The following is a 27982-nucleotide window of genomic DNA, read 5'->3' as shown; positions in this document are numbered from 1 at the left end:
ATGGAAGCTGGTAGGGACCCTAGGAACAGATGAAGGCTCAGTTCTGTATGCTTTGTGCCAAAACATGGAGGTAAATGCAAAGGTTGTCACCTGTTAAAGAAATTGTGAAACCAGGGATATTGCTATGCAGAGACTTTGCTGCTGACATGCACTTCCTGGGCTGCAGAGTTTAGCACAGAATTGCAGCCTAGACCTGGAGAGCATAGAGGGCCCCAGCGTGTCTTAGCGTGGGTGAGAAGCAACAGCAGACTCCGGGATGTCTGTTTTCATCATGTGTTGCGTACACAGTGTTTTGGTTTTGGGTTTGTTGTTCGTCATCCCCCCTCGCCCAATCCTAGTGTGACATGGCTGAGAAAGCTTCTTTTGCGATCAGAAAAGATATGACAGGCCATGGTTTATTATTTCAGAGCATCCAGCACCATCTGGTGGATAATTTGGGACGTGTTCTTTGATTTTTTTTTTGTTTTTCCTGTTACTACATCTGCAGTAAAGTGTCTGCAAAAATTGAGGCTGTTCCCACTTCTTGCTCTCTAGTTGTGTAGCTGAGACCCTTTGTGCTAAAATATGTGGCTTTTGCAGTGTAAAAGCAAAAGTCTCACCAGTTTTATTTGAGGTAAAATAACCAAAAATAGTAGCTTTAATAACAACTCTTTTTTTTGTTGTTCCTGAAATGACTTAATTTAACACACAAACTGATTTTCCTTCATGACACTGTCTTGATCTCAAAATGTCCTTTCTCTCCTCCAGCTGCTGAGCAATCCAGAGAAGATAGCAGAACAGATAAGCAAGGACCTCTCCTGGCTTTGCTCCCACCTCCTGGCCCTGTGGACCCAGTTCCTGGAGGTGGCAACGCTCCATCAAGAAGTCACAGCTTATCTGACTCAGGAACATCACATGCTAAGGGTAATGTTAAGAAGTTAAAAGCAAGTTCAGTAGTGGTAAACTCCTGATAGACATTAATGATTTATCTGGGTATATACTTCCAATACTAGTCTGCCCGTATGAGTATTTACTTGAAATGGGGTGAGTGGGACAAGAGGTGAAGAAGAGGTGAAGCCTGGGATTTGAAATTACAGATTTCAATTTCTGGAGTGAAGGCTGTGGCTTTTATGGGACCCAGGATCCTGTGTAAAGTGAGTGCACTTTGAACACCAGAATCAGACATGGAACAAGAGGTGGGTGGGAAGAGGTAGATATACCTGTTATCCTTAAATCATAAACATTTGTTTTAAAAAGCACAAGCATGACAATGAAAAATAGCCCAAAAGATTATTTTATCTCAACTTCTTTCACAAAACCACTGCGAGGAATATAGATTTGTTCTCTTCACTATGTCACATATATATATATTTAGCTAGTTCTTGCCTTTCTAGTGAAGTGTGCACAACAAAATAATAATATTGTTCATGTGGAAATTGCTTCTTGCACTTGATAATAAAGAAGGCACAAAAGCACATGTCATTTGACCTAACTTTGTCAGATCTGCTTATCCGATTGGTTCAGGAAGTGCTGTGTCTTCCATCAGGACATTTTTGGTTATTGACCAGACATCAGTTCAGCACATCACCCGAGCTGAACTCATAGTCTGATCTAAGTATTAAAGTAGGGACATAGATTCACCTTGCTTAGCTTTAGGGGTCTACAGTGTAGGTATTGACATCTCCTCTTATGTTCTGGTCCCTGTCAAAGTCAGTGGAGGTCCAGTTATTCTCCAGAGTGACCAGAACAACTCTCTGGTTCCTCTCCCCAGGAGCATGGTTGAGCTTGCAAAAAGACAGCATAAAATTCGGGAAGAGTTGACCGAGTGACTGATGTTGAGACTCCCCTGGTTAGTTTGACTAGGTCTCCTTTGACTCTGAAAGGACCTGGATGGCTTTCAGCCCAAGGACCCAAGTCTTTATGTTCCCAGCTCCAGTGAGGTGAATCCTAGCCTGTGGTTTGTTCCAGCCTCGACTGATGTCAACTGCCTCTTGACATTTGGCAAATTACATACCTTTCTGTGCTTTAGTTCCTCCCCATATAAACTGTGTGTAATGATACTTCCCCAGCTCTAGAAAACAGCTTGAGAGCCCCAGATGAAAAGCCATACTATTAAGATACAGTCTATTTCAAGGGATGGGAGTCCTTTTTTTAGAAAGGACATTTGTTAAAGCACAGTCGGGATTTAGGGAGATGCCAAGATGCTATGGCATATGCTTTTTGCTGCCATTTTCTGACACTATAGCAGAGGTCACTTTTACAAACATTATTAGTAATGTATGGGCTGCAGTTTAACAGCTTAGTACATTTGATTGCATATTATGCTTGATTCGTTTAAACTCAAAGCTTATTCCAGGGCAGATAGCAGCACTGAATTTTTTATAGCTTATTTCACACTCTGTGCTCTGCCAGCCACTTCAGATCTGTAGCTCTTTTGTAATTGATTATCCAACACTGAACAGATCTAATGTTCATGAAGAGATTTGAAGAGCTCTCATTTGTAAGTATCATGACATAGGCAGATGTGTTTCTACTATGATAGTGCTTGTTCTCCTCTGGGCTGATATATAAGACTTCCTTCACTCTCTTGGGGAGTCACTGTGCATGTTCCCATGGAACAGATGATCGATTATGGATTGTTCTAATTTAGTAACTCACTCCACTACTGCTATATGGTTTGCATGGTGAGAAAGGAAGAAATCTTCCCCACTTTAGGAATACAGGGGAAAATGACAAATTTGACTGCTTTTAGAAAAGTAGTCAGAAAATGCACATAAGCAAATCTTGATTTACTGTCAAGGGACACTTCTTACCTCCCAGCAAAATACGCAACAACACCAGCTGCTTTGTGCTGGACCGGGAAATTGGAACAGAACTGAGCTCTTCGCTTTTTTTCTGTCACCAGAGTGGTGCAACACAGACGGAGCAGAAGGAATCCAGTCCTAAAAGTCACTGGTCTGTTATTAGCCTGATTGTACTTGGCACCTTTCAGCAGATCTCAGGTTTAACTTGTGTGTTTCTCCCTCAGGTGAGGAGATTTTCAGAAGCCTTCTTCTACACCGAGCACCAGAAACTTGCTGTGCTCACATTCCAGGAAGGCCTGTAAGTAGCCCATTAACCCTCCCCTGACAGTGGAACAACTGAAAATGTAGTTTAAAACATTTTGCAATCAAGAATGAGGTCTTTTTCTGGTGGATATGGAGGAGATATGGATATCTGAGAGAAATCACTAGATCTGTTCTAGCTTCATATTGTAAACCCATTGAAATCGTTGTCAAAAGTAAGTGACTCTGGTCAGGCCCTAGAAATTATTAATTTCAGGATTCCTACATTCTAGGGATATGATGCAGGAGATCTTTCCCCACCTCTCTTCTCAGTTGTAGTTGGGTGCATTTCTCTTCAGAGCATATCTCCACCAACAGCACAAGCCTCAGGACAGCCAAAAATACTTTTTTTGTACCTTTCTTCAATTAACTTCCTAAACCCACTACACCAGATCCAGTACTGGTTCTTTTAATGGGAAATAACTGCTGACAAGCAACAAAAGCTTAACATTTAAAAATTTGCTTTTTACCATTCCTAATACACGTTTTTGGGAGTAGGCAGTCATGGATTTCTTATGGTGTTTAGACCAGCCTTACTTTCTATAGCAGAGAGGATCTTTAAATGTAGACAGGAGCATTAAACAGCCAGTGTAAAGCTGTGGGTGTTCACCAGATGCAGCAGTGGAGGATGGGAATGGGGAATACCACCACATTAGTTAGAGGAACTATGGGAGTGATGGGAGCTCAGGGATGGTAATTAATTGACCGAGAATCAACAGCACAAACCAGTCTGCTAAAACAAATGCTGCAATGGGCTGCATTCATAAAATATGCTATAAAACATTGTCAAGGTAGGTATTTCCTTCTGTTTGGCACTTCTTGCTTGGAACCAAGCTGGGCAATATGAGGAGCCAGTTTTAAAGCTACACCACGTCAAATCCTGCCTTCAGGTTTAGCCAATGATCCAAAGTGGAGCACACAGATAATACTCAGGACCTGACCCCTGAAAGCAGAGTTCAAAGAAAGCTGCTCAAATTTGAATTTCTGTGTAATGAGGGATGTCCAGATTATTTGTCCAATGAAACAGCCTGTCACCATGGGGGACCACAGCATTACCAGCGTGGAAACCCATCTTTCAGAAGGGGCTGAAAGGCCACGGCACCAGGTCCTGTCATGATGATGAGGCTTAAGTGAGACCTCTGCTTCTGACCTACTGCAAAGAAGAAAATTACTTTATCCGAGCTGTCACTAGGGACTTCACTGTTGATGGAAGGGCCATGACTTCCTTAGTGGATGGGTTGTACAAGGCTACCTTGTTCTGCAAAATTAGAGCAGCACTATGGCTGCAGGGGCCCAGCTGTGCTTACTTAGTCCTCCCATGTCAGGTTTTAAGTGATCTATGTACAAAGAAACCCCATGTCAAGATCCTGGGGTGAGGGCACAGACGCTCATGGCCCCATTCAAGCAAACATAACCCTGCACAGGAGGAAGCCTAATTGCATAAAGTGCTTTTATTTCTCCAGGCAGCCACAGAACTAGCTCTTTTCCTACAGGTAAACATAATTTTTCCTCAGTGATTATCAAGGAGACTGGATAAAAAAAGTAAAATAGTTTACAAACTTTAAAAGTTGGTCTATGTAGTAAATTTGGTCTATACAGGCCTCATGGCAGAGTCATGTTTTTGATTTTTGCTAGATGATGTAGTTGGAAACACAGAGTCTTGGCTGCCTCAGTATTATTAATGTTTGGGGTGGCAGTAGGGAATATTAATTGGGTTCACAGAGTCTCCAGGTAAGATCAGCTCTCAGCATGCCAAAAACAGTAACATTTTTTCCCCCAGTTCTTTTTTCCTTCTTACCAGGCAAGGTATTATTTTTTGCTTCCTGTACTGTTGTGAATTCTGTGTGAGGTCATGCCCCTACAAGCCTGGCAGCATTTGATTGCTTAGACAGAAGAGGACACACCATTTTTCAATAGGCTGGGTATCACACAGGGTGGGAGCCGCTAGCAGGTGACATAAGCTCTCAATATTTTACAGAAAAAATATTTTTTCTCACACCTTTAAATATCAATGATTCATCTTTTGTGCCAGAGATTGGTCTCCGATCATGTTTAGTTTATTATTTTTCCATGTGTTCTTTAGTAAAACGCTGATATTATTAATAAATCTGTCAGTGAGAACCTTACTATGGTGCTAAGAGTTAACTCTAAACATCCAGGTGTTGCTGCAGGCAAGAACGCGCAGTTAGCTGTTTGTGACTCCTGCCTGAGTCATGTTTTAGCAAGCAACGACTTGCTAATCTTTGAGGAAAAAATATCTGGCCTACAGCTAACAGCAAATGATAGACAGCAATGATTATGATCTGAAGTTGAATCTGATATTCTGGTCTGAACAAGTTATTTGTGTCTGGACATAGGAATCTTCCACGCTGGCATGAATTAAAAACCTGCTGTTTGAGTTCTGCTTCATAATGTGTAAAGTGTGTTTTTCCCAGTTAACTGACACATGATGATTACCTGCCTTTTGCCAATGATAACCTGAAATATTGCCATTGTGCTGTCCTATGCAATCTGTCCAGAATTGCTTTCAGATGACCGTCTAAGAAAAGCTTGTTGCCTTCCTATTTATTCCTTAGGATTAACAGACTAATTCATCAAAGAGTCCACATAAGTAAACAAACTTTCTATCTGATGTTTTCCCCTTTTTTTGAGGAAGATGATTACATAGGAAAGCTCATCAGAACTAAAAAATACTGTACTTATTATAGCTGAATATTTGAGTGTCAGTTTAATGTCACATTTGCTGATGACAACCAGGTAGCATTTTGCATGTCCCAAAAGATGGAAACAGACAGTTATTCTAGTTCTGCCAGCAGGCAGTGGCTGAAATGATGTGACTTAGCTCTTACAGATGCATACTTATGTGAGATATTGCAGTGCTCTGAGGACTGGTGTAAGTGAGATAGAGAGCCTGCCGTGCATCCTTCTTGGCCTTGTTCCTCCCTATGTTGCTCAACCAAATTTTTTATTATTGCTTCCTGCATCTGGTTTTTGAAAGCTTTGCCACAGCCAGAGTGACAGACCTCTTTTTTCTGACCAGAAAGCCAGCTGAGGGATCCAGTCTCAGCCAGCTTCAGTGACCCATGGGAGGACAGCAATGAGTTATGGTAGCTAACAGGAGCCGGTGGCAGTGGTAGCTGGAACAATTTCAAGAAAACAGAGGTTTTGCAGTGAGGGAGTGTGCAAGTTATAGGTAACTTTAACTGAGAGATAGACATCAACTCATGGGAAACATCCTAGGAGCACTGGGTACCCCCTCACCTTGCAGTACTGCTTCCTCTCCTTTTAAGCACATTGCCTCTTGTCCTTTGCCTACACAGCCAGCTTTGCTGCTGGGTTTGCAGGCGTGGTGGAGAAACAGCATGGTAACTACTCAAACACTCAATTTCTTTTGTATTTTGCTGCTAGTATCCAAAGTCATGGACAGATTTCTACAGAAATTCGTAATTCGGAGTACTTCACCAGCATGCCCCCGCTTCCAGCAGAATGCCTTGACATAGATGGGGACTGGAACACGCTCCCAGTTATATTTGAAGATAGGTACATGGATATGCCTTGCAAAGGTGAGTGAAACACCACAAGGTACACCTTCATGAGACAGCTTGAGGTTCACTTCCCCAGCCCAAGGTAAGCGACCTCACATCCCTTGAGCTGACCCTGGCCTGGATCAGAGTGCGATCCACTGTGTAATGTAGCTCAATTCTTCCTTTTTCCCTAGTAGCAAATTAGAGTATTTCCTGTAGCTTCATATTTTTCATCTTCAAAGTAAGCTGCATAGTTACAAGAGTTGGAGGTAAAAATCTAGAAAGAAAACAACATCTTTTGCATTTTTGTTACAGTACAAATTTAAAGGAAAAACAGCACTATGAATTTCATCCCCAGTGTGACATCTAGTGGTAAGAAAACTCAGAACAACACCCATGATTTCTGCGTATAGCCCAGCAGTGTCCCTGAAAGGCAGCATTGCTTTCTGAAAAAAACATTTTCCCCTTGAGTACCCAAATCAAATTTTTAATTAAGAAATCATGTAGTTCTTCAGATTTGTAGTAAAACCTCATGCCCTTGGTCCCCTTTTCTTTTTACTCAACTATTAAAGTTAGCAAGGAAACAAGATATATTAATATTACATGTGACCATAGTCTAGTAAATATGGCCTGTGGTCCAAAATTTCCACTCTTCCAGAGTTACCCAACTGTCTAAATTTTGACAATGCTCATAACAGAAATTTAAACTGTTAAACTGAGTATTAAACTGACTCACAAGCAAGAGCTATTTTATGAAAAATGTCATATGGCAGCACGAATATAAAAAAAATGTCAGCTTTGTTTCACTTACCTATATTGCAAAGACTAGCAATTTAGATACAATTATACTGAGGAAAGTATGTTTTATTTATACTGTCTTTTTTGGCCTAACTACAACTGGTTAGTGAGTATAATTCTTGTTAAATGCACTCTGACATTTGCATTTGTAATATGCCTCTAATATATGTATAATTTATATTATACAAATATACATACTTTTTCAGGCCTTACAATCAATTTTCAAAATTCAGCATTACCTTAGGGTAACCTATTGTGTTCTGGCAGGTACTACTTCTTTTTTTCTTTCTTTCTTTCTTTCTTTCTTTCTTTCTTTCTTTCAGATCAGAATTTGGAAGTTTTCCCAGATTTTGAGGTTCCTGCAAATACTCAAATGGATGTAATAGATGGCAATGAAGGTTTTGCATCAAATGATGCCACTGCAGTAATGAAAGGAGACTTTGGGAAAGGCACTCTGCTAATACACACAGATAGGATAAGCGGGAATCCCTCCTGCCTATACAGAGGTACTGAAGGTGCTGCTTATACAGCTAAAGGTTTAAACCAGCAATCCACATCTCAGGTATGTACAGTGAATAAAGAAGGCCAAAGGAAACCTGAAAATATTTTTGTTTCAAGTAAGGAAACTACTTCTGACTCGGAGCCAGGCAATACAGAATGCACATCAGAAGACTTTAAAACACCTGAGGAAGTTTTATTAAAAGACAGTAAACTTGCAGCAGATGTTACCTATGGAGATATGAAACCTAGCAATAAAGATTCCCACAAAAGTGAGCCTGTGTTAATTGTCAGTGCTCAATATGAGTGTGGGGCATGTGGAACTGATGGCTTGGAGGGCAGGACTGAAATACATAAAACAGCTGAATCTAGCCATCCTGAGAATAATTTTACTTCATCTGAGCTTGCACTGAACGAATTAACTGGTCTTGAAAAAACAGGAGATCCAGAGACCAAGGCTCTGCTCCCTGTTTTGAAAGCTTTGCCCACACACAGCTTTGAAGTGAAATTGTTCACAAAGGAGCAACGAGGTGAGGAGTGTGAAGAATTTACCCTGATGTCAGGGGTCATAAAAAGATCCTCCTCTATAATATCCGATTCAGGCATTGAAAGTGAACCAAGTTCAGTGGCATGGTCTGATGCTCGTAGCCGGGCACTAGAGCTGCCCAGTGATCGAGAGATCCTGCACCACTTGGTACGAAGGCATGCCATCCACCGAAATTCCCTGGAGGGTGGCCACACAGAAAGCAATACAAGCTTGCCCAGTGGGATCCAAGCATCGCTCACATCTATCAGCTCTTTGCCGTTTGAGGAAGAGGATAGGGAAGTGGAGCTTACCAAACTAACGAAATCTGTCTCAGCTCCTCAGATCAGTAGCCCAGAAGAGCCTGCAGAGGAGGTTGATATATCCAAACACAGTGAAACAGCCTCAGGAGAATCAGAAGGAAACTTAAAAGGTTGCACAGAAATGGAGGGTGGAGATGGAAAATTAATCGTGGACTTTTCTGAGTGTCAAATCACCACTGAAAGTGGACAACTAGAACCAAGAGGACATCCCAAACCCTCTGTCAAACATAGTAGTAGTAACACTGAGTTACAAGGGGAGGAGGAGAAGGAAAATTTTCCAGAGACTTACTGTAGTTTGGAAAATGCAAGATCACCCATTTGTTCAAAGCAGCTCCAAGATAATGCCTCAGAGTGCCAGTCACTGGAGAGTAATCGTGAGTGCAGCTTAAAAACAGCAAGGGCTTGCAATTACTTGGGCAAAAATATAGATAAGTTTGATACATGCATTGAGGATCCGAAGGACAAACTTAAGCCGGACAGTTTAAAAACACAACAAAGCTTTTACTCCAATAGCAGAATTTCAGGAGAGGAGAGCTTTTCACAAAGCATAAAGCTGGTACCAGATTTTTGCCATCCTGTTCCAGCTCCTTCAGAGACCTCAACTGATTTTGGCTCAATGCAAGGAGAGTGTGGTAGCTCTCTTGCTGACGAGAGCCCAGCAGTGTATGCAGAAATGCAAGGGTTACAAGAAATTGAGCTCAATGACTCGCCTGCCTCAGCAGACCCAGCTGCAGGATCCTACCAGGCTGAATACCCTCAGGAACCCAACAGCCAAGAGCACCTTGTAGCTGATGGCACCGGGTTTCATTTGGCGACGACGGAGGGAGTAGCCCTGGAAAGCAGAAAGGCTGTTGATGTAGTTAACCTGTCTGTCTCCTGCACAGCCACATGTCTTCCCTTTTCTTCTGTGCTCAAAGAGACCCCTGCTATGGTTGGCTTCTCTGCAAAGCAGGCTGCATTCCCCATCACACGCCAGCCTCTGGGCTCTTTCGGAGTTGTCTCTTCTAATTCAAATGAGATGGATGAAGAAACCAATGAAAGGATGTTGAAGTAAGAATGTCTAATTACTTTCTTCATTAATGTTACCATAATGCCAAGAGACACTGACAAACTTCAGGGCCCTAATACAGTAAGCATACTATAAGCTTGCATTCAGAGGCAGTTGCTGCCTGAGGAATTACAGTATAAATAATCTAAATAGACAAATGGTTTATATAGAATAAATAATTTAAATAGACAAGAAGGATGAAAACACAGAGAGATCGAGATTGTCAAAAACATTAGGGCCTTAATCCTTATCAAAACCAGTGGGATTTAGGTGTCTAAATAATCTTTAAGATATGGCCCTCCTTCATGAAGTCAGGGTTACCCAGACTTGAATATTGATCCCAGATAGTCAGTTCACCATGGCACTTCCACAGCTTGTTTTTCTCTTCTGCTTAAATAACTGCACTCTAGGTAAACTATGGAACAGGAGCACAGGTTGGTTGGTAGAGTCTCAGCTTCAGCTTCTCAAACTGGAAAAATGGGAGAATTGGCATCCTGGGTATCTGGAGAAGAGGCATTATTTTTTTTTTTTTTCTTGTTTTATTGCCCATGGCAAAAGTGCCACAACATGGCTTTGATGTCACAGCAGCCCATTTCACAGATTGACAGACTAGCACATCTATACTTCCATTATATTTTGGTGTCATAGAACCATAGAACCATTTAGGTTGGAAAAAACCTTTAAGATCATGAAGTCCAAGCGTTTACCCTAACCCTGCCATCCCACCAGTAAACCATGTCCCTAAGCACCTTGTCTACCTGTCTCTTAAATACCTCCAGGGACTCTGCTGTGCTGAGGGAAAACAGTAGCTTGGGAATTTCTCAACCCATTCAGCTGCCCAAAATGTCAGCTCTCTGCATGTGCATTCATTTGCAACCCAAGACTTTATTTTTATTTTTCTGAAAACATCTTGAGGTTTGTTTTATAGACCCTGCTGTAAGTCCTGCTTAAGCTAAGCACAACATTTGTTCCTCCTTTGTGAAGCAAAATATTTAAGTATGTATTCATGCACATGTATCCAGAGCCTCCAGATCCATGGCCCGACTGCTGTAATTTTCATTCTTTTGTCCCTTTAAAGTCAGTAGGGCTGAGGTAAATGATTTTTCACCATTATATCAAGTGGTCTTAACCTATGCACAAGCTTTAAAGGTTTATATTTCCTAACCTGGTCCATCCCATTTTTCTACCTAATTCTGCAGGTATGTTGTGATTATTAATACCTAAAAGCTCAGGATAAATTTTGCTAAGTCAAAAAGCTACTGAAGAGTTTGGCATCTTCAGCCGGCAGAATGCTTCAGGGCGAATTTGTATGTCAAATTTTAGGTCCTGAGTAGGAAAGGGGCTAGCTTAATTCTTTCAGCAGTGAGCTGCTCTTCCTCTTAGCTACTAAGTGTTTTCAAAAGAATCCAAAACCAAACCGAAACAAAAATATCTACCATATGAAGTGCATCCTTTAACTCCGCAGTGTGAGGAATGAGAACACTTTTTGTCTGCCTATAAATGCATCTGATTATAGAAAAATGACACATTTTGCATTTCAGTGTCAATAAAGACGATGACATTGTTAAGATGCAAAATTGCTGATTCCATATCTTAGTCTCATTGTTATGGGTCACCATAAATGAAAATCCTTCATTCCTCTGACAGGTGTGAGGTGCTAATGGGCTTTAGCTATTTCCTGTCTGTAGCCAAATCACTGAGAAACTGATTTTCTTCCCTGCATCCTGATTTCTCTCAATCAGAATAGATGAGGATGTCTCTACCTGAAATTTGCAAAAGTAACTTGTTGCAAATGCCAGCCTCCTCATTTCTAGTTTGAACGTTTGTTGTTGAACACCCAGTTCTATTGTGATTAATTAATCTATTCTCCAGTTTTTATCAGGCCAAAGAAAAATTTAAAAAAGAAATGAAGATTGAAGGATTTCTGTACAGTGACTTATCTGTACTAGCTTCTGATATCCCATATTTTCCACCAGAGGAAGAGGAAGAAAATTTGGAAGATGGAATTCACCTGGTTGTCTGTGTCCATGGATTGGATGGTAGGGGCAGGAGGAATTGCTGTTTGCAAGCCACTTTGTTATAAACAAAAAAAGGGCAGATATTCAGCAAGTATGAAAGAATGGAGAGTCTAAGGAAAGTATTTATCTTAGCTAAGTATTTAGTCCTTATTATGTTATTCAGTCCATTGTAATAAAGGATCTAGGAGAATATTAAATATTCACACTAAGAAATGGGTACAGAAACTTTTTTTGTTGTTCAAACAGAATTCTACACCAAAGTATGTCAGGAGTGTGTACAGGAGGAGTGCATTACAGTAACTCTTGTCTTTCTGCAGATTCTCGGTTGTTTTGCAGTATGTGACCAGGATGAAAACATTATTTAACACTTCCCCCCAACTCCCCCAACACTGTTAAAGGGTAGATAGTGGCCAGCTTTTGAAAGTGAGAGAATAAAAATCATTATTCACTGCAGAGGAAGCATGGCCTGGGATTTTTTACATATATGCTTTTAAAGCAGAATACAGAAATGCTAAACTTGAAACTTCTCTTGACAAATTATTGGTATCAATGGGAAAGGTGTAGACATTAACCTTGAAACTACAGAGAAGGAGATTTAGAGACTCTGAAATCTCAGGGATTCTCAAGAAATCTCAGGGATTCTCAAAAAGGTGGAAAACAAACACTTGCTGGCTTAGGCAAGGACTGTTTGTTTGCTATTCAATGTCTCAGTGACAATAATGTCCTCCTCACAAGGTGGAGGTGCCTCCTTTTCCAACCAATACTTTCAGAAGACTATGGAATTTACTGGCATGGAATGGAGCACCTCCCAAAATATTAGGAGCCTGACAGTATTTCAGCACCATCTTTAATTGTGAATACACAGGCACAGGCTACTCTACGTATGAGGGTACAGCCCTATACCCCAGCATGTGTGCTGAGGTCCCTTGGCAGGGCTGCAGTGTCCCCTGGAAGCTTCACCAGCTGTGAAGGTGGAAGGACAGTCCTCATTTTTTTTGTCTGTCTTACCTCTGCTGTTCAGCAAATAGAGGACAGAGTTATTCTGGGCCTAAACTTTGTCCTTTCTTCCCCTCCATTTATGCAGTCCCCGGCAGCAGGAGGTGAGGTCCAGCCCCACCTTGTGCAGGCTGTGGGTATTCTTGCCCTGCTGCTATTTCAATCCATGATCCTATGGTTTGGTGAGCTGTCTTAGTAGCATTTAGCAAGAGCTCCCTAGTGTCAAGGTTTATAGGAAGATGAATGTATTAAATTGACTCTATATTAGTTGGGTTTTTGTTGAATTACATCTTATAAATTACCATTTATTTCTAGGTAACAGTGCAGATCTGCGGCTGGTAAAGACTTTTATAGAACTGGGACTGCCTGGTGGAAAACTGGACTTCCTAATGTCTGAACGAAATCAGGTAGTAGAGAGCTAATTTCTGCCTTCCTTTAGATCTGCTACAAGCTGCTGACATTGCTGAAACAAGGCCTTCAGCAAAGTCTTTTCACCAGCTGAATGAAGCAAAAGCACTGGGGAATTCAGGGAATTTTATATAGCATTTAGTGCAAAGGCCTGGTCCCGTTCCTGCCTAGGGTGTTCAAACCCACCAGAAAATATTCCTAGCATTAAAGTCAAAGGCAATGACATTAGTACTTATAGGACTAGACCTTAGAAGAAGAAAATTGATTTATCCTGTCAGTTTGCATGCTTAGCAGCCTCGTGCCTCTGCCTGTTGGGTGCCAGGCAACACAGCACCGACAGAAAGCAGCATGTTTAGCGATGCTAAATTCTCCAGAGGATGTGGAATATCCAGCAGGTGTTGTCAGCTTCCTTTGATGCATCAGCCATTGTTTGTCCTGTTGCAATGTTTGTGAGATTTATTTCCTTGAATGATAAAGAAACGTCTTCCAGAAAAATTTATTGCTAGTCTAGGCAGAGAAAGAGAAATGAATTCTGTGCTTTGCTCTGCAACGAACCCATATTTATGACATGGAGGCCTAACTTTATGCACAAGATAAGGATTTCCAGTGCCCAGAAAGAAACATTCTGATTTATGAGCAGCCGAGAAACTTGAGTCAAAACTTTCCAACCTTCTTTGTTCAACAGCTTTTATATTTTAAAGTGGCCAGTTGGTGTTAGTCTGTGAACTTGCCACCGTCCAGTGCACATCTCTGTCAGAGCAGACCTGCATAGTGAATGTAAGCAAGATGAAAATGAGAAGACCACTTCAGACATGCATCGAAGCCTCTTCTCATGTTTTCAGAGAATGAAACATCTTACAGCACCTCTATTTAATATTATCCATAGCCCACAATGGGAACTTTTAGTGCTCTTATAGTCTGGGAAGGTGAGGAATTTAACATGGCACTGGAAATAGAACCCATGTGGTTTGATGATTCTTTGGATGCTGTAAAGAATCCTGTCATCCTTTTTTCCCTGCTCTGAGAACCACACTGAAAATGACTCAAAGAATCAGTCATTTAGCTGAAGTTTGCCTTGTAGAGGAACATGCAAATCACTTTTCTTAGGCGTTCATTTGTGATACATTTGACAAGCTCAGTCAGGCTGTGATAATACTAAAGGATGGAGACATAACCAGGTGAAATATGATGCTTGATGTGTTTTGTTTACTATTAGTGTTCAGGCTGATATACTTCCACTTTTAAACAACCTGAAAGATTTGGGATAATGAGCCTAGGAGGAAATCATTAATTATCAATGCAGACAAAACAAACAGGCAGAAGGTTAGTGGACTGTTTGTAGTTTATGAGAACATTTATTTTAAGGCTGTATTGCAAAGTGAATATGCTCATGTTTTCCTTTGCAAGTGCTGCAATTAGCAAGATGAGTTGTGTCACAAAAGCATTAATTACTGATATGTTTGCTCTGAATAGCTGTTCCAACGTTTGATGATTGTTTTTGTGGCATCTCATTAGTTACGAATTTGATTTAGCATCCTGTTGGATTGCCAAATGACACAGTTCTGAATAAGATCTGCCTGCAATCGTATAGACTGGACAATATATTTTTTGTTTTATTGTATCACAACTGGCACTACTGTTGCAAGCAACAAATTGTTTGTCTCTCTCTAGCACTCATTTTCTTACTTATAACTATTGAATAACAAACACACAACATTTCATTAAAATGGCCAAATAATTTTGTGATTACATCCTTCGCATCAGCATAACTCGCATGTCAATGTATAATGCTGTAAACTATTTTATTGTAGTAATCTGTTTAATCCTAAATGCCAAAAGCTTTTCTTCCATGTGCAGAGCAGCTGAGCATTAACAGTTCTCCCCAGCGTCAAGTCAGGCTGCTTTAAGATCATACTTATGACTCTGGAATCACTTAGCCTAACATTGTTAATCTTACTATTAATAAATTGTAGGTCTGGGTTTATCCCATCATGACATGTGACAAAGTTAGAGACACAGTTGGTAGAGAAAAAGAAGCAACCACAGGAGGTAATTTAATCCACTTAAAACATGAATTGTCTTCTAGAGGGCCCTATTTCCATGCCCTGCAAAGTGGAAGGCTACTCTTGTCCTAACTTGAATTCTCAGGTTGTGTTCTTGAAGCTAAAAGGCACAATATAGAGTCAAAGAGACTCAATGTCAGAAATTTTTTCCCTTACCTACGAGTTCACTGAGGACAGTGAATTTCTGTGTGGGCTTTAACAATAGCTATGTGACCAACACTGAGTATGGTCGTTACTGTTGATGCTGAAAAGACTTGTCTTGAGTAAGTTTGCAATTGGAAGTTGGAAGCTATTTGCTAATAAACTGAAAGTGAAACTTCATGTCTGTTTTCAAAGGAGAACTTCAATTTTTAGAGGACCTAGAGACTGAGAAAAATCCCCCTCCCTCCCCTATTGAGCATGTATAATGAATATTTGGACTGATTATTACGTTTTGACTTGCATTTTACTTTGAAAATAACATCAGTCTGCAATAAGTGCAAAATATTTTAATTCACTGACTGATTCCATTTTTCAGACTGATACTTTTGCTGATTTTGATACAATGACTGACCGATTATTGGATGAAATTATTCAGCATATCCAGTTGTACAACCTCTCTATATCCCGAATAAGGTAAATATTCTCGTAGTTAACAGTCTGTAACTGTTTGAGTTACTTGAGCAACATTCAGTGAAATTATCTTTTTAAAGGTGCCCTGTGTCAAAAGCCATTGAATCAGTGAGATTAATTTTTACTTTGTTATAGATTGAAGAGTATCTACTATGCTGAAAAAAATTTGAAATGGTAACTAAAGGATGTTACTGAAAGCCCTGATAGAGTCCCCTCAAGAGCAATTTATGACAGCCTTATGTTTAATTTAAATAAAATACAGATGATTTTTGTATTAATGTAATTCTTTCTTTGCCAACAGTTTTATTGGACATTCCCTTGGTAATGTCATCATTCGATCTGTACTGACTCGGCCCAGGTTTCGCTATTACCTCAACAAGTTACACACCTTCCTGTCCCTCTCTGGGCCTCACCTGGGAACCCTTTACAACAACAGCACTTTGGTTAGTACAGGTAAGAGTTGATGGGAAAGGTATGACTGGCTGCAGTTCATGGCAGAGTGCATGAGAGAGCAACACATGGACGTAGCAACAAATTGTAACTGCATGACTTGTACACTGAAGATGTGGAAATATTTGTTGAAGACTTCAGACCCACACAGAAAAAAAATTGCAATGAGAGGGGCTTTCAGTATCTGCTACAAGGTCCAGCATGGTGCTTCCTGGAAAACCCAAGGGTGTGCAGCAGAGATGACCTTGCTTCCTCTGTATTCTTCCACTCCTATGTATATGGCCAATAAAGAGAGGCAGCTCCAAGGCTGAAGAAGACAAAATGCTATGGGAATGGAATGTTCCACTGTTCAGACTTTCTCAGTGTTTATGCTCCCATGACATGGATAATCATAGAATCATTGAATCATAGAGCATTTTGGCCTGGAAGCGGCCTTTAAAGGTCATGAAGTCCAACCCCTTCCTGAAATGAGCAGGGACATCTTCAACTAGATCAGGTTGCTCAGAGCTACGTCTAACCTGACCTTGAATGTTTCCATGGATGGGGCATCTCTCACCTCTCTGAGCAACCTGTTCCAGTGTTTCATCACCCTCACTGTAAAAAAGCTTCTTCCTTAGATCTATTCTAAATCTATCATCTTCTTTTAGTTTAAAACTGTTACCCCTATCCAGTGAGACCCTTAGACTTTTCTCCATGTTGATTAGCAATACAAGAGGAAACAAAGACTTATATTGAATTACAGTGCTACCCTTACTGTAGGCACATATCTTTAATTCCCTTGGTTGGTAATTAGCAAGCAGGATACAAATATGCACTGATTTTCATTCCAGGTCTATGGCTCATGCAGAAGTTGAAAAAGTCAGGGTCACTTTTGCAACTGACCTTCAGGGACAATGCGGATCTGCGCAAGTGTTTCCTCTATCAGCTTAGCCAAAAAACAGGTGAGTAGGGCTTGATGTGGTTGTGTAAATATCAAGGGCTATTCCAAAGGATTGTGCTGGATTGCCATGTCCTCCAGGGAATAAAGGAATTCTGCATTTTGTTAATGATCTTTCTTTAAACACTCTTGCTTTTGAGAAGGGCTGCTCTGTCTAAAGTATAATATCTATTTTATCTGCATGGTTTTTTCTGTGCCAATTATCAGTGAATATATTTGCCAAACTGCCAGCACCAAATAAGATTTCCATGCTGTGGTAAACGTGCACCTAAGTTTATATTCTGCAAGCAAGAAATATCATTCTTGACAGGGCACCATTGCTTAATTTATGCTACTAGATGAAAACCATTTTTCCTTTTTTATTATATTTTAAGTCTAACATCTCTTGTCTCTAGGAAATATGACTCTGTGAGCTGAAGAGCAAATTTTATTCATGTCTATTGTGACACCTTTGTACTACAGAGAAAGATGTATGGCCTCACACTGGAAAAATGATAACTAAATAGAGATCTTTTTACCCCTTCCTTGGTCTGTCATGAATAAATGAAATAAGCGAGGCTTTTCTTAAGAAAAGAAAGCAAGCATGATCCTTCTGTTCAAGCAAATGTTTTGTTGTAAGAGTTATTTTTAATATTTTGTGTGAGTAAACTGGTGCTAAGTATGTAGTCACAAGGTCACTACGTGATAATTTTTTTCTCACACTTTGGTACATTGCTAATAGGAAACAAAGACTATGTTAAGATGAATATAACTTCCTAATTCTTAGTCTGATAGACATAGAGCTGTCTCAATTTTTTATGAACAAACTACATGACATAATCAATGATGGGAAGCCGATGTATCTTGACATTATTTGAATTTCCTTATTTGAATTTTCCCTTTGATACCCTGGTTCTCATTTCTGTGGACTACAGTGGACTACTATACTGATATATACTTTACTACTGTCATGTTGGTTTGATTGCATAAGAAAATGATAGACAGCTTCAGTCAGGCTTAGTAAAGGCAGCCAGCAGGACTCTTCTTTGTGGTGGTGATGGTCAGCTTTTGTATGAAAATCTAGAAATCAAAGGACTTGGTTTTGGGCCCGTTTCCCATAAGGGGGCAGGAAAGATGAAGGTCAAACCCACAGCTCTTCTGTGTTCAGGATATTCTCTGGACTAGATCATCTATGTCCATTTTCCTACTTTTCTGCTGAATGTGCGTGATGGACGGCTCAAGAGACCACAGACAGGGTAAAGAGCAGGAGCCTGTTTCCACAGCCCATCAGTGGCCCCATTGTCTCCAGGGAAGAGGGAGGATTCCTGGTTTCCAGTCCAGGTACCAGCAGTGTGCAGTTATCAAGAGACTGCTGAATGCAGGGACTGGGTCCCAAGGCTCCCTCAACACTGATGCAATAGTATGACATCATAGCAGTGAAGTCGGTTTCTCTTCTCCTCCCTTTCTCTATTTTGTTTGAAAATTATACTAATTTGTTGTGCTATTTTTGAATGCGATCCCCATACCTTGAATGGGAATTGATCCAAAATCACTCACTGATCATAGTGGGGCTGTACACGTGTTTCCAGTGTTGGGAGGTATAAATATTTGCAAGATTAAGGTTGCAATCAAACACTTTTTTCAAACAGAGACAGTTCTTAATTTTTTTTTGTTGACATACAATTAACTTGTATGAGTGTTGATAAGTAACAAATAATTTGCAGAAGCAGCAGGAATTGCTACTATGAATATTTCTAAGCTTGTGTTGTGTATTTTAATTATTATGTATTTTGCACTGTAGATTTTCAAATGTGTTTGAACATGAGGTAGTCATGCTGACACTGTATGTATTTTCATTGCTGTGCATCGTCATGATAAATGTATTTAATGCATTTGCCACAGGTCTTCAGTACTTTAAAAACGTTGTGTTAGTGGCCTCACCCCAAGACAGATATGTACCCTTTCATTCAGCAAGAATAGAAATGTGCAAAAATGCACTTAAGGACAGACACACAGGTATGTTTAAGATCCTTTCTATATTTACAGAGCTGTTGAGGAATTGTGGGTTTGTGTAACTGAGGTCATTGCATTAGAAGGGTTTGTCATCAGTGTCATGAAAACTCAAATGTTTATTTTATAAGGAAGAAAGTGTTCCCACAGGAAATTACTGAAATCAGTAAAAGAAGCTTTTTAAGAAGCTCTTTGTCTGATGAAAACGAATTTCAATCAGGTCATAATGAAAGGTTTCTTACTGATTCTTCCCCTTTCCTCTAATTTATTTTTTAAAAGTGATGATATAGAACTAGCTCTTGGCAATGTTTTTCTGTAGTCTGCACATTTACTAGTATTGTGCCACCTTTTTTTCACGTAATGAAATCTCTCTCAGCACATCCAAAGTCAAGGGGTTTTCCCTTTGTTCTCAAGAGTGTCTGGATGACTGCCAGGTGAGTTTAAGGGAGAGATCTAAAATTGTACTGGTTTGTCATAAAATTTCTAAAGCACATCAGGACTCATGCCATCAGAGTCCTAGCCCTCCTGTGAACTCAGGCTTTATATTGTTCCAAGTATTGCCTTTTTTATTAGCAGTTTCCTACACTTATAAAATGTTTCATGGGTTCAGTTTGATACCAATTCCAGAAATAATGTTCAATGTAATTTTGTACCCATTTCACATATGTGATTACCTAGAAATTGAGGTATTCTTTGGAAGTAGAAAGAGACACCCAGGCCCAATGATCAGCATAGTTGCCTTCACACACTTACCTATATTACAACTCTTTCTATCCTACCTTAGGTATGAATTAAAAGGTAATTTTCTAACTCTCTCTTCCAGTGGTTGTTTTTCAGGGTGATGTTTGACTTAGTATCTACATTCAGTGTAGAACATGTATGAGTATGAGTTTCCTGAGCTGTTATTTTTGCTCTATAAATTCCTCAACTATCTGCATTATGTCCTTCCTGCCTTAGATTCCCCAGAGAAACCCGAATGGACCTCTGTTTTGCCAGACCCTTTTGCATTTGAATTCACAGGCAGTGTGAATCCAACCCCCTTCCCCTGAAGGGAATGAGAGCATTTCCTTCCACTGCGGAGGAAACGAGACTAAACACTGAGGAGTGTCCCACTCTACATGCTAGCAGCTTCAGCAGACCTCTTCAGATGACCACTGCCTCCGTTAGATTAACAGCATCCTGGCACTTGGAAAATCTTTGAAATGGACTACTACCCCTTGCATTTTGGCCTTGCTTCCATTTTTCTTCTCATTGCAATTGTAATAAAATGATACAAAGGCAAGAGGGGTTCTGTCAGATTTGGCATGTAGGTTTGACATCTTAACTCTTTTGCAGGTCCTGTTTATGCGGAAATGATTAACAACCTGCTCCAGCCTTTAATTGGGGCAAAAGACTGCACTTTGATCAGACACAACGTGTTCCATGCTCTGCCAAACACCGCCAACACATTGATAGGCCGGGCTGCCCACATTGCCGTGCTGGATTCTGAACTTTTCCTGGAGAAGTTTTTCCTCGTGGCAGGACTCAACTACTTCAAATAGTGCCTGAAGTACTGGGTAACAGAGGCAAACCTTTTCACTGCGTGGAGGAGAATCCCTTAGCCAAAAGAGTGCAGTGTTAGAAATGAGATCAGGTGGAACTTTCAAACTCTACATTTCCATTTCTGTTTCACAGAATAAAGTGCTATCGCTTTAAGGCATTGAAGCTTCCAAATATTGGTGCTTTTGGAAGAAATAAATATTCCTTTCCAGTTTCTATATGTTCTTTGTCCACATAAAGACATGAGCCACTTCTGAAGTACAGAATCAGAATAAGAAGGCTAATTCTCTAAATGCGATTAGAACAATATAATTCCCATTTCTCCTGAATATTAACCCAGGAACTTGGCTGTCCTTGATTCAATGCTTATTTATGTATTAACAAAGCTATACATTTGTAGCACTTTTGGGATAGTTAACACAAGAGGAAACAAGCATATATGAACTCAGGTTAAAATGTCCTTTGTGATGAACTGAGAAGTCTGAAAAACATTTATGAGAGTTTCAGTGTTTCCATTTGTTGAAAGAAAATATTCGGATGGTTCCATTACTGGTAATAATTTGTAACATAAATACATTCAAATAATGGAAAGGAATGAAACACTTAACATAGAATGACGAAATCTTGATATTTGTCTTAAAAAACCCAAACCTTTAAGTTGGGATGAATTTTGTTCAAGTTAGAAGCTGCCACACTAAGAGGAGTCTATTGAATCATAAAATATCAGTGGCATCTGTTAACATTTATTCTGTTTACATTTATAGAGGATCATTATTGTGCTTGTTAAAACCTTAGAGGTACAATTTTTACTTTCACATTTGTATTTAAGTACACTTACCCCAAAAAATTTTTATTTTTTTAAATTTATTACTCCATTGTGAAACTCAAAATTGAGCCAGTAATACCCTTAAAAAATCAATCAGATGAAAATAGGCTGGAGACGTAGAGTGGTAAGGATTGTGAAAAGCTTAAAAAATATAAGGATTTCTTCTTAGGCTCCTCTGGAATGTTCTGTTGACGCTTTACTAATGACCATTTACAGTGCTATATACAATCCTAATTATTATATGATTACAGCTGGTTGAAACATTTAAAATTTTATTCATACAAAGATATCCAAGTTGTTTTTAGGGGTTTGGAAAAACAACATTTTTCACTTTTTTAGATTTTTTTTTCAATTTTTCATTAAAATTTTTATCAAAAAAATATCAGATTTACAGCGACAGATTTAAATAACTTTCTATACATTTTCATAACAATTTGATAAATTTTCAATAATGTCACAGCATTTTTTTCAAAAGAGAGTAAGTGAATAATTCTTCACAATTATTTTTATTTGAAAGGTAGGCAATTTTTTAATGCAAACACTATTTGTTTAAAAACATAAGTGACCAGATCTCTATGTCTTGTGAGAAAACTATAAAAAATTGACAAATGTGGTTTCAGGTGTCAAGACTCTCATCAGTAAATTAAGATGAAGATAGTGGAGATTTTCTGAAACAGGAGAGTTAAAAAATGAAAACAAAAAATGTTGCTATCACAGGGAAATATTTGTACATGCAAAAAGTTTTTTTCTTTTTTCAAAAGAAGAAAAGTGGAAAAATAAGTTCAAGAAAAAGAGTTGCTAACAGACTGGTAAAGGCTGCTAAAGAACAGTGATGGTTTGATAATGTAGGCATGTTTTTAAAATTGGAAGGAGAAACAGGGAATATACAAAAGGGTGATATTAAGATGACCTGAAAATAGGAAGGTATATTGCATCTAAAAATCATCTGTCCTTCAAAGGGGCAGAAATTATATAGAAAAAGTTACATGATGTGTTTCAATATTGATGAGGTTTTTAAACACTAAATATTACCTCAGTACTTGAATTAAATAAGTAGGTACTATTTTCTCCCCCCCCACCACCACCACTTTAAAGCTGATAGCCAGATTTACCCAGTTAACAAATAAATTGTGTCAGGGATCAAGAACTGGTTCCCCCTTCTTGTTTGAGAAGTCTTCATCACTTTTCAGCCTCAACATTTTAGTGCCAGCTACACTTACAGATTACTTCTTCCTTGGTAAACTGTTTACAGAATTTTAAATATAATGGGACATATAGGTTAAGCTGTTATACAGTGCAGTGGTTCTGAGCCACAGATGCGGACTTCCAAGGAGTATGTGGAAAACAAGAAAGAAAAGCAACCTCCAACCGTCAACAAGCTGCAGTGTGCTGTATGAGGGTCTGCTCCTCTTTTAGAAAACGTTCAGGAGTCTGTCAACAGAAAATTTTTAAAAACATTAACAGAGAGGTTAGTTTGCACATATATACACAACTAACGTAGGCATGTGTATGTATGTATGCAGTCTGCACAAAGAAGTGTGCTTATTTCAAGGTTTCACACACAACTTTTTCAATCCTGAGTATACTGAGTCTGACAACATGCCAGTGTAGCTGTTCCTGCATTCAGACTGGTGGTTTCTTGCCTTGCCTTGTACATTAGACAGCATTCCCAGCCTCCTGTTTGCATGGCTGTGGAGAAGGGAAGCATGAAAAGGTCTCTTTCGTATTGCTGCAGAAGTTGGTGGGCCTTTCAGTATGTTCACTTTCACATTCTGTATTGCTACCAGTGCTCTGATTGATGGATGAAGGTTTCCATGTTCCTATACATACAATATTCTTCCATGGCTCAGAGGCTGATTGCAGATTTGGAGCTGGACTGTAGATGGAGTTGGATTAGGTCCATAACACTTTCTCCTTGTGGGGTGTGGCAGGGAGCTTCTATGGAGCCTCAGAAAAATCTGGGAGATGTCATCCATGTGAAATGATGAGGCACAGATTTTATCTTCATTATGCTGGCAGAACATTGTGGAAAATATTGGCAGTAATGGTCTAGCTGAGCATTCATTTTAAGGTTCTCAGAATACCCTCTTTTTCATCTTTATTCTTTTTAATGGGATGTTACCTTGATAATGACTCTCAATATTGTAAATCCACTCTAATTGTGTAGGTTATATTGCAAGGAAATCTTCATTGTCATTATAATATAGTAGCATCTAAGTGGTTGGACTTCATCAAACTATAGCAGTCAACATGGACTTATTTTCAGATTTATTTATTTATTTATATCTAAAGAAATGTATATTGAGAATCATCTTGATAACAAATAGCAAAATAACTGCACAGTTAGCATCTTTGTTTCTGTCTCAACCCTTGGAGTTTTAATGTATTGTTCTTTCACATAAAGCCTTTTGAAATACATTTAAGTACATTAGCAGTATTGCTACAAGGATTTCCCTTCAAACTCCACAAGCTTCTCTTGGTGTGATACATCTATGGGGACAGTGCTTAAATTCTTAAGTGAAGCTCTCACATTCACAGAAGATAAGAGAGTTTTTCACAAACTTGGGAAGTGAATGGAGAACCATGAAGTTTTTGTAGCTTGTCAAAGTCCAGAGCCAGCTCTGGGCTTAATGTTATCTGTATTTGAAGTGATACTCCCTTCACTTCTATGGGAGTCTTCAGTTAAGAAAAAAACAAAGCCAGCAATGCAAGATTGTTTCTTTAACATCTAGAAGCCTTACAACCACCATAGAGGATCTTCTGGCTCCTACAGGTAAAGTGCATTTGGCTATTGAGGTTTTCCAGTGTTAAAGATGAAGTATGGGCTATAGCCTACATGAGTAAATTCTCTGAAGGAAAGGTGATAGCCCACATGTAGGAAAAGAGCAGCAAAGACAGAGGATCTCAGGGCTTTGAAAGACAAGGGCAAAGACTGGGGGAAGGACAGAAGACAAGAAAGTGCACCAGCAAGTGTGAATTTTGTAAAATCATAGAATGGTTTGGATTGGAAGGGACCTTTAAAGATCATCTAGTCCAACCCCTCTGCCATGATCAACCATCAGGTTGATCAAAGCCCCATCCAACCTGACCTTGAGCACTTCCAATGATGGGGCATTCACAACTTCTCTGGACAACTTGTCCCAGAGTCTCACCACTCTCATTGTAAAAAAAAGATTCCTCATAAAGAATTTAAAAATTCAACACAGAGTAGTATCATCTCACTTAATTTTAGACAGTCATGGTGTAGATGTCTGTTTGTGCCCTAATAGGGGGAGTTTAACTTGGTTTATGGTCCTGTGTTCTGCTTTGGTGGCATTCAGGGTTACTTACCTCTCTTCCCTGAACAGACAACTGGCCCTACTAAAAAGATTTTCCCCATCTTTCCTATAGGCCCCCTTTAGGCACTGAAAGGCTGCAATCAGGTCTCCCCGCAGCCTTCTTTTCTCCAGACTGAACAAGCCCAACTCTCTCAGCCTGTCCTCATAAGAGAGGTGCTCCAGCCCTCGGATCATTTTTGTAGCCCTCCTCTTGTCCCGATCCTACACATCCATGTCCTTCTTGTCCTGAGGGCTCCAGAGCCCTCCAACCTAGTTGGAGCCTAGTCCAACCCCCCCTGCCATGATCAACCATCAGGTTGATCAAAGCCCCATCCAACCTGACCTTGAGCACTTCCAATGATGGGGCATTCACAACTTCTCTGGACAACTTGTCCCAGTGTCTCACCACTCTCATTGTAAAAAAAAGATTCCTCATAAAGAATTTAAAAATTCAACACAGAGTAGTATCATCTCACTTAATTTTAGACAGTCATGGTGTAGATGTCTGTTTGTGCCCTAATAGGGGGAGTTTAACTTGGTTTATGGTCCTGTGTTCTGCTTTGGTGGCATTCAGGGTTACTTACCTCTCTTCCCTGAACAGACAACTTATCATAAGACTCATTTTTTGGGCATCTAAGACACAGACAAAAAGTAGAAGCCCAGCATTCGTGGACTGAATGACATCCCTAACTATTAGCCTACAGTTTTTCATACTTAGGTGCAAGATTTGACTGTACAGCTTTATCAACAGCAAACATGGAAGAGACAAATCAGTCTCCTTTAAAATTTTACAGGAAATGTGTCTTTTCCCAGCCTCCAATGGATGCCCATTTCTCCTTTAATGAAATTGTTAATTTCCTTTGAAAATCAGACCTGTCGACTGACAATAGAGGAAGTTGAAACAGCTAGCATTGAAGGGTTGTATTCTAAAGGCTTGAAACCTTAGCATGAGCTTTGGAAATTACTAACAGGAATACTAAGCATTATTTTACTTCAAAGCACTTCATAAATAGCCACTGACCGACCCTTGTCACTGTTCCCCTGCCAAAGAAGAGCCACGCTTAAGAGAGAAATCTATCACAAGACGATATGAAAACTGGGAATTCAAGCCAAAGCTTTAATTAGAATTTGTAGGTTCCTCCGGTGCTTTCTGCATGATAAAAAAAAAGATCTCTTTCTTTCTACCTCTGCATTCGAAATAGCTAAGTGGTGATGCAAGAGAAAGGTGAGAACTTCTAATAACAGGGTTAGACCCTTGTGAAGGCTTATGCAAATATCCCATGGAACTTTATATATAATGAATAGTCATGGGGTCCTTCGGCAGCAGTCTCAGCATGCCACTAAGTGTCAGCCTAGTTGAATGATGATTTTCTTTGTGGATTTAAATCTCCATTTAAAAATTACCATTGGAACAGCCTAGCATATTTCACTCAGCTGGTCATTTAGATTGTAAAGGTCATGTCCATGGAGAACTCTTATGGAGTGTTTTGTTTTATTTCAATACATCTGCTCAGCAGTTTTGATGTTGAAAGTTGTTAAGTAATTGATGATTTCTAGCTCAATCTTTAATATTTATTTACCCCCTCCCCCAAATTTCCAGTGTGTATTTTATCATTGGATTGTTTTCAGGTATAAATCAGTATAAATCCAGGTCATTTGGAGTCACAGTTCAGCCTGCCTATTCTCACTCTTTAATGCAGTTGCTTTATGGCAAGCATTAGTACCAGAGTCTCAGGAACTTCATGAAGTACAGCACAACTGTGTGCACAGATAATCACTGAAGTAAAAATTAGTCCATTAATGTTTAGAGCCATAAAATACATAGTCTGGGACTTGTTTAGCTACAGGTCATGCTTCTCTTGTTTGGTTTTGCCTTTTAGGTCATATGTGACCATGGCAAGATTGTGCCTCTTGCTCTGTTTGTTTATGGTTCCCCTATGTGCTAGCATCTGAGTAGCCTAAATTGCCCTAAGATACTGTTCTACTTTGCCCAGGCATTCCCAATTTTGCATGGTCACCTTTCTACGATCTGACTACATCTCCTGCTTTTCTTTTCCCTATGTTTTCCATGAGTTCCCCTTCTCTTTATCCCTCTGTCCTTGCCATCACGCAAAGCTACAATATCGTCTAACTATCCAAAAAAGACAGTTACTTTCTACTATCCTCTGAAGTACTCTCAGTGGTTTTAGATTTTGTACCAATATTGACTGGGATACAGTTAAATTTCTTCACAGTAGCTTGTATGGGGCTATGTTTTCAATTTGTGATGAAAACAGTGCTGATAATACAGGGATGTTTTTATTATTGCTGAGCAGTGTCAGAGTCAAGACCTTTTCTGCTTCTCACGTTGCCCCACCAGTGATTATGCTGGAGAGGCACAAGAAGTTGGGAGGGGACACAGCTGGGACAGCTGACCCCAACTGACCGAAGGGATATTCCATACCATATGAGGTCATACTTAGCAATAAAACTGGGTGGTGTGGTGTGTGCAGGATGGCCAGGGCTGCCGTGGCTCAGGGACTGGCTGGGCACCAGTCGGTGGTGATGAGCAATCAGGTTTTGTTAAAGCACTTGTTTTTCTTCTTGTTTTGTTTTTTTCTTGTTTTGTTTTTTTTATTTCTTTTTTTCCTCTCTTGTTTTTACCCCCTCCTTTTTTTAATTATTAAACTGTCTTTATCTCAACACAGGAGTTTTTGCACTTTTACCTTTCCTATTCTCTCCCCTATCCCACTGAGAGGAGGTGTGAGCAAGCAGCTGTATGGGGCTTAACTGCTTAGCAGGGTTAAACCACGACAAACTGGTACAAATCCAGTCCTTTAAACTGCATTTATGTGCGTGATGTGAGGTTCTGATTAAGTGACCCAACAGAATTTTTCCCAGAATTCAAGCTTATCCTTGATGAATCCTTAGTGGGAAGTTGAAATACAGTTCCCCTGATTAATTTGGGCTTTGTGATGAACAGAACATATTTTGCTGATTCTGGATAGATGGTGTAGTCAATTCACACTGGTTTACTCCAGTCTGCTTTGC

At 39.7% G+C, this 27982-nt stretch overlaps 1 protein-coding gene across 1 annotated transcript in view; it reads left to right on the top strand.

Annotated features, from left to right (window-relative positions):
• FAM135B (family with sequence similarity 135 member B) overlaps positions 1–20811 on the top strand; it is a 151520-nt gene extending 130709 nt beyond the window's left edge. Inside the window, exons 9-19 of the mRNA XM_009637041.1 lie at positions 748–903; positions 3008–3081; positions 6492–6646; positions 7729–9799; positions 11670–11836; positions 13127–13218; positions 15800–15897; positions 16196–16347; positions 17175–17285; positions 19163–19276; positions 20606–20811. Of these exons, the coding sequence (XP_009635336.1) occupies positions 748–903; positions 3008–3081; positions 6492–6646; positions 7729–9799; positions 11670–11836; positions 13127–13218; positions 15800–15897; positions 16196–16347; positions 17175–17285; positions 19163–19276; positions 20606–20811 (3396 nt within the window). The remainder of the gene's footprint in view (positions 1–747; positions 904–3007; positions 3082–6491; positions 6647–7728; positions 9800–11669; positions 11837–13126; positions 13219–15799; positions 15898–16195; positions 16348–17174; positions 17286–19162; positions 19277–20605) is intronic.
• Positions 20812–27982: the final 7171 nt, after the last annotated feature.

This window comes from Egretta garzetta, unplaced genomic scaffold, assembly GCF_000687185.1.
Source record: "Egretta garzetta isolate BGI_Z169 unplaced genomic scaffold, ASM68718v1 scaffold74, whole genome shotgun sequence".
NCBI classification, from domain to species: Eukaryota; Metazoa; Chordata; class Aves; order Pelecaniformes; family Ardeidae; genus Egretta; species Egretta garzetta.
Note: the sequence above shows the minus strand (reverse complement) of the source record. Positions and strands in the feature narration are given on the sequence as shown.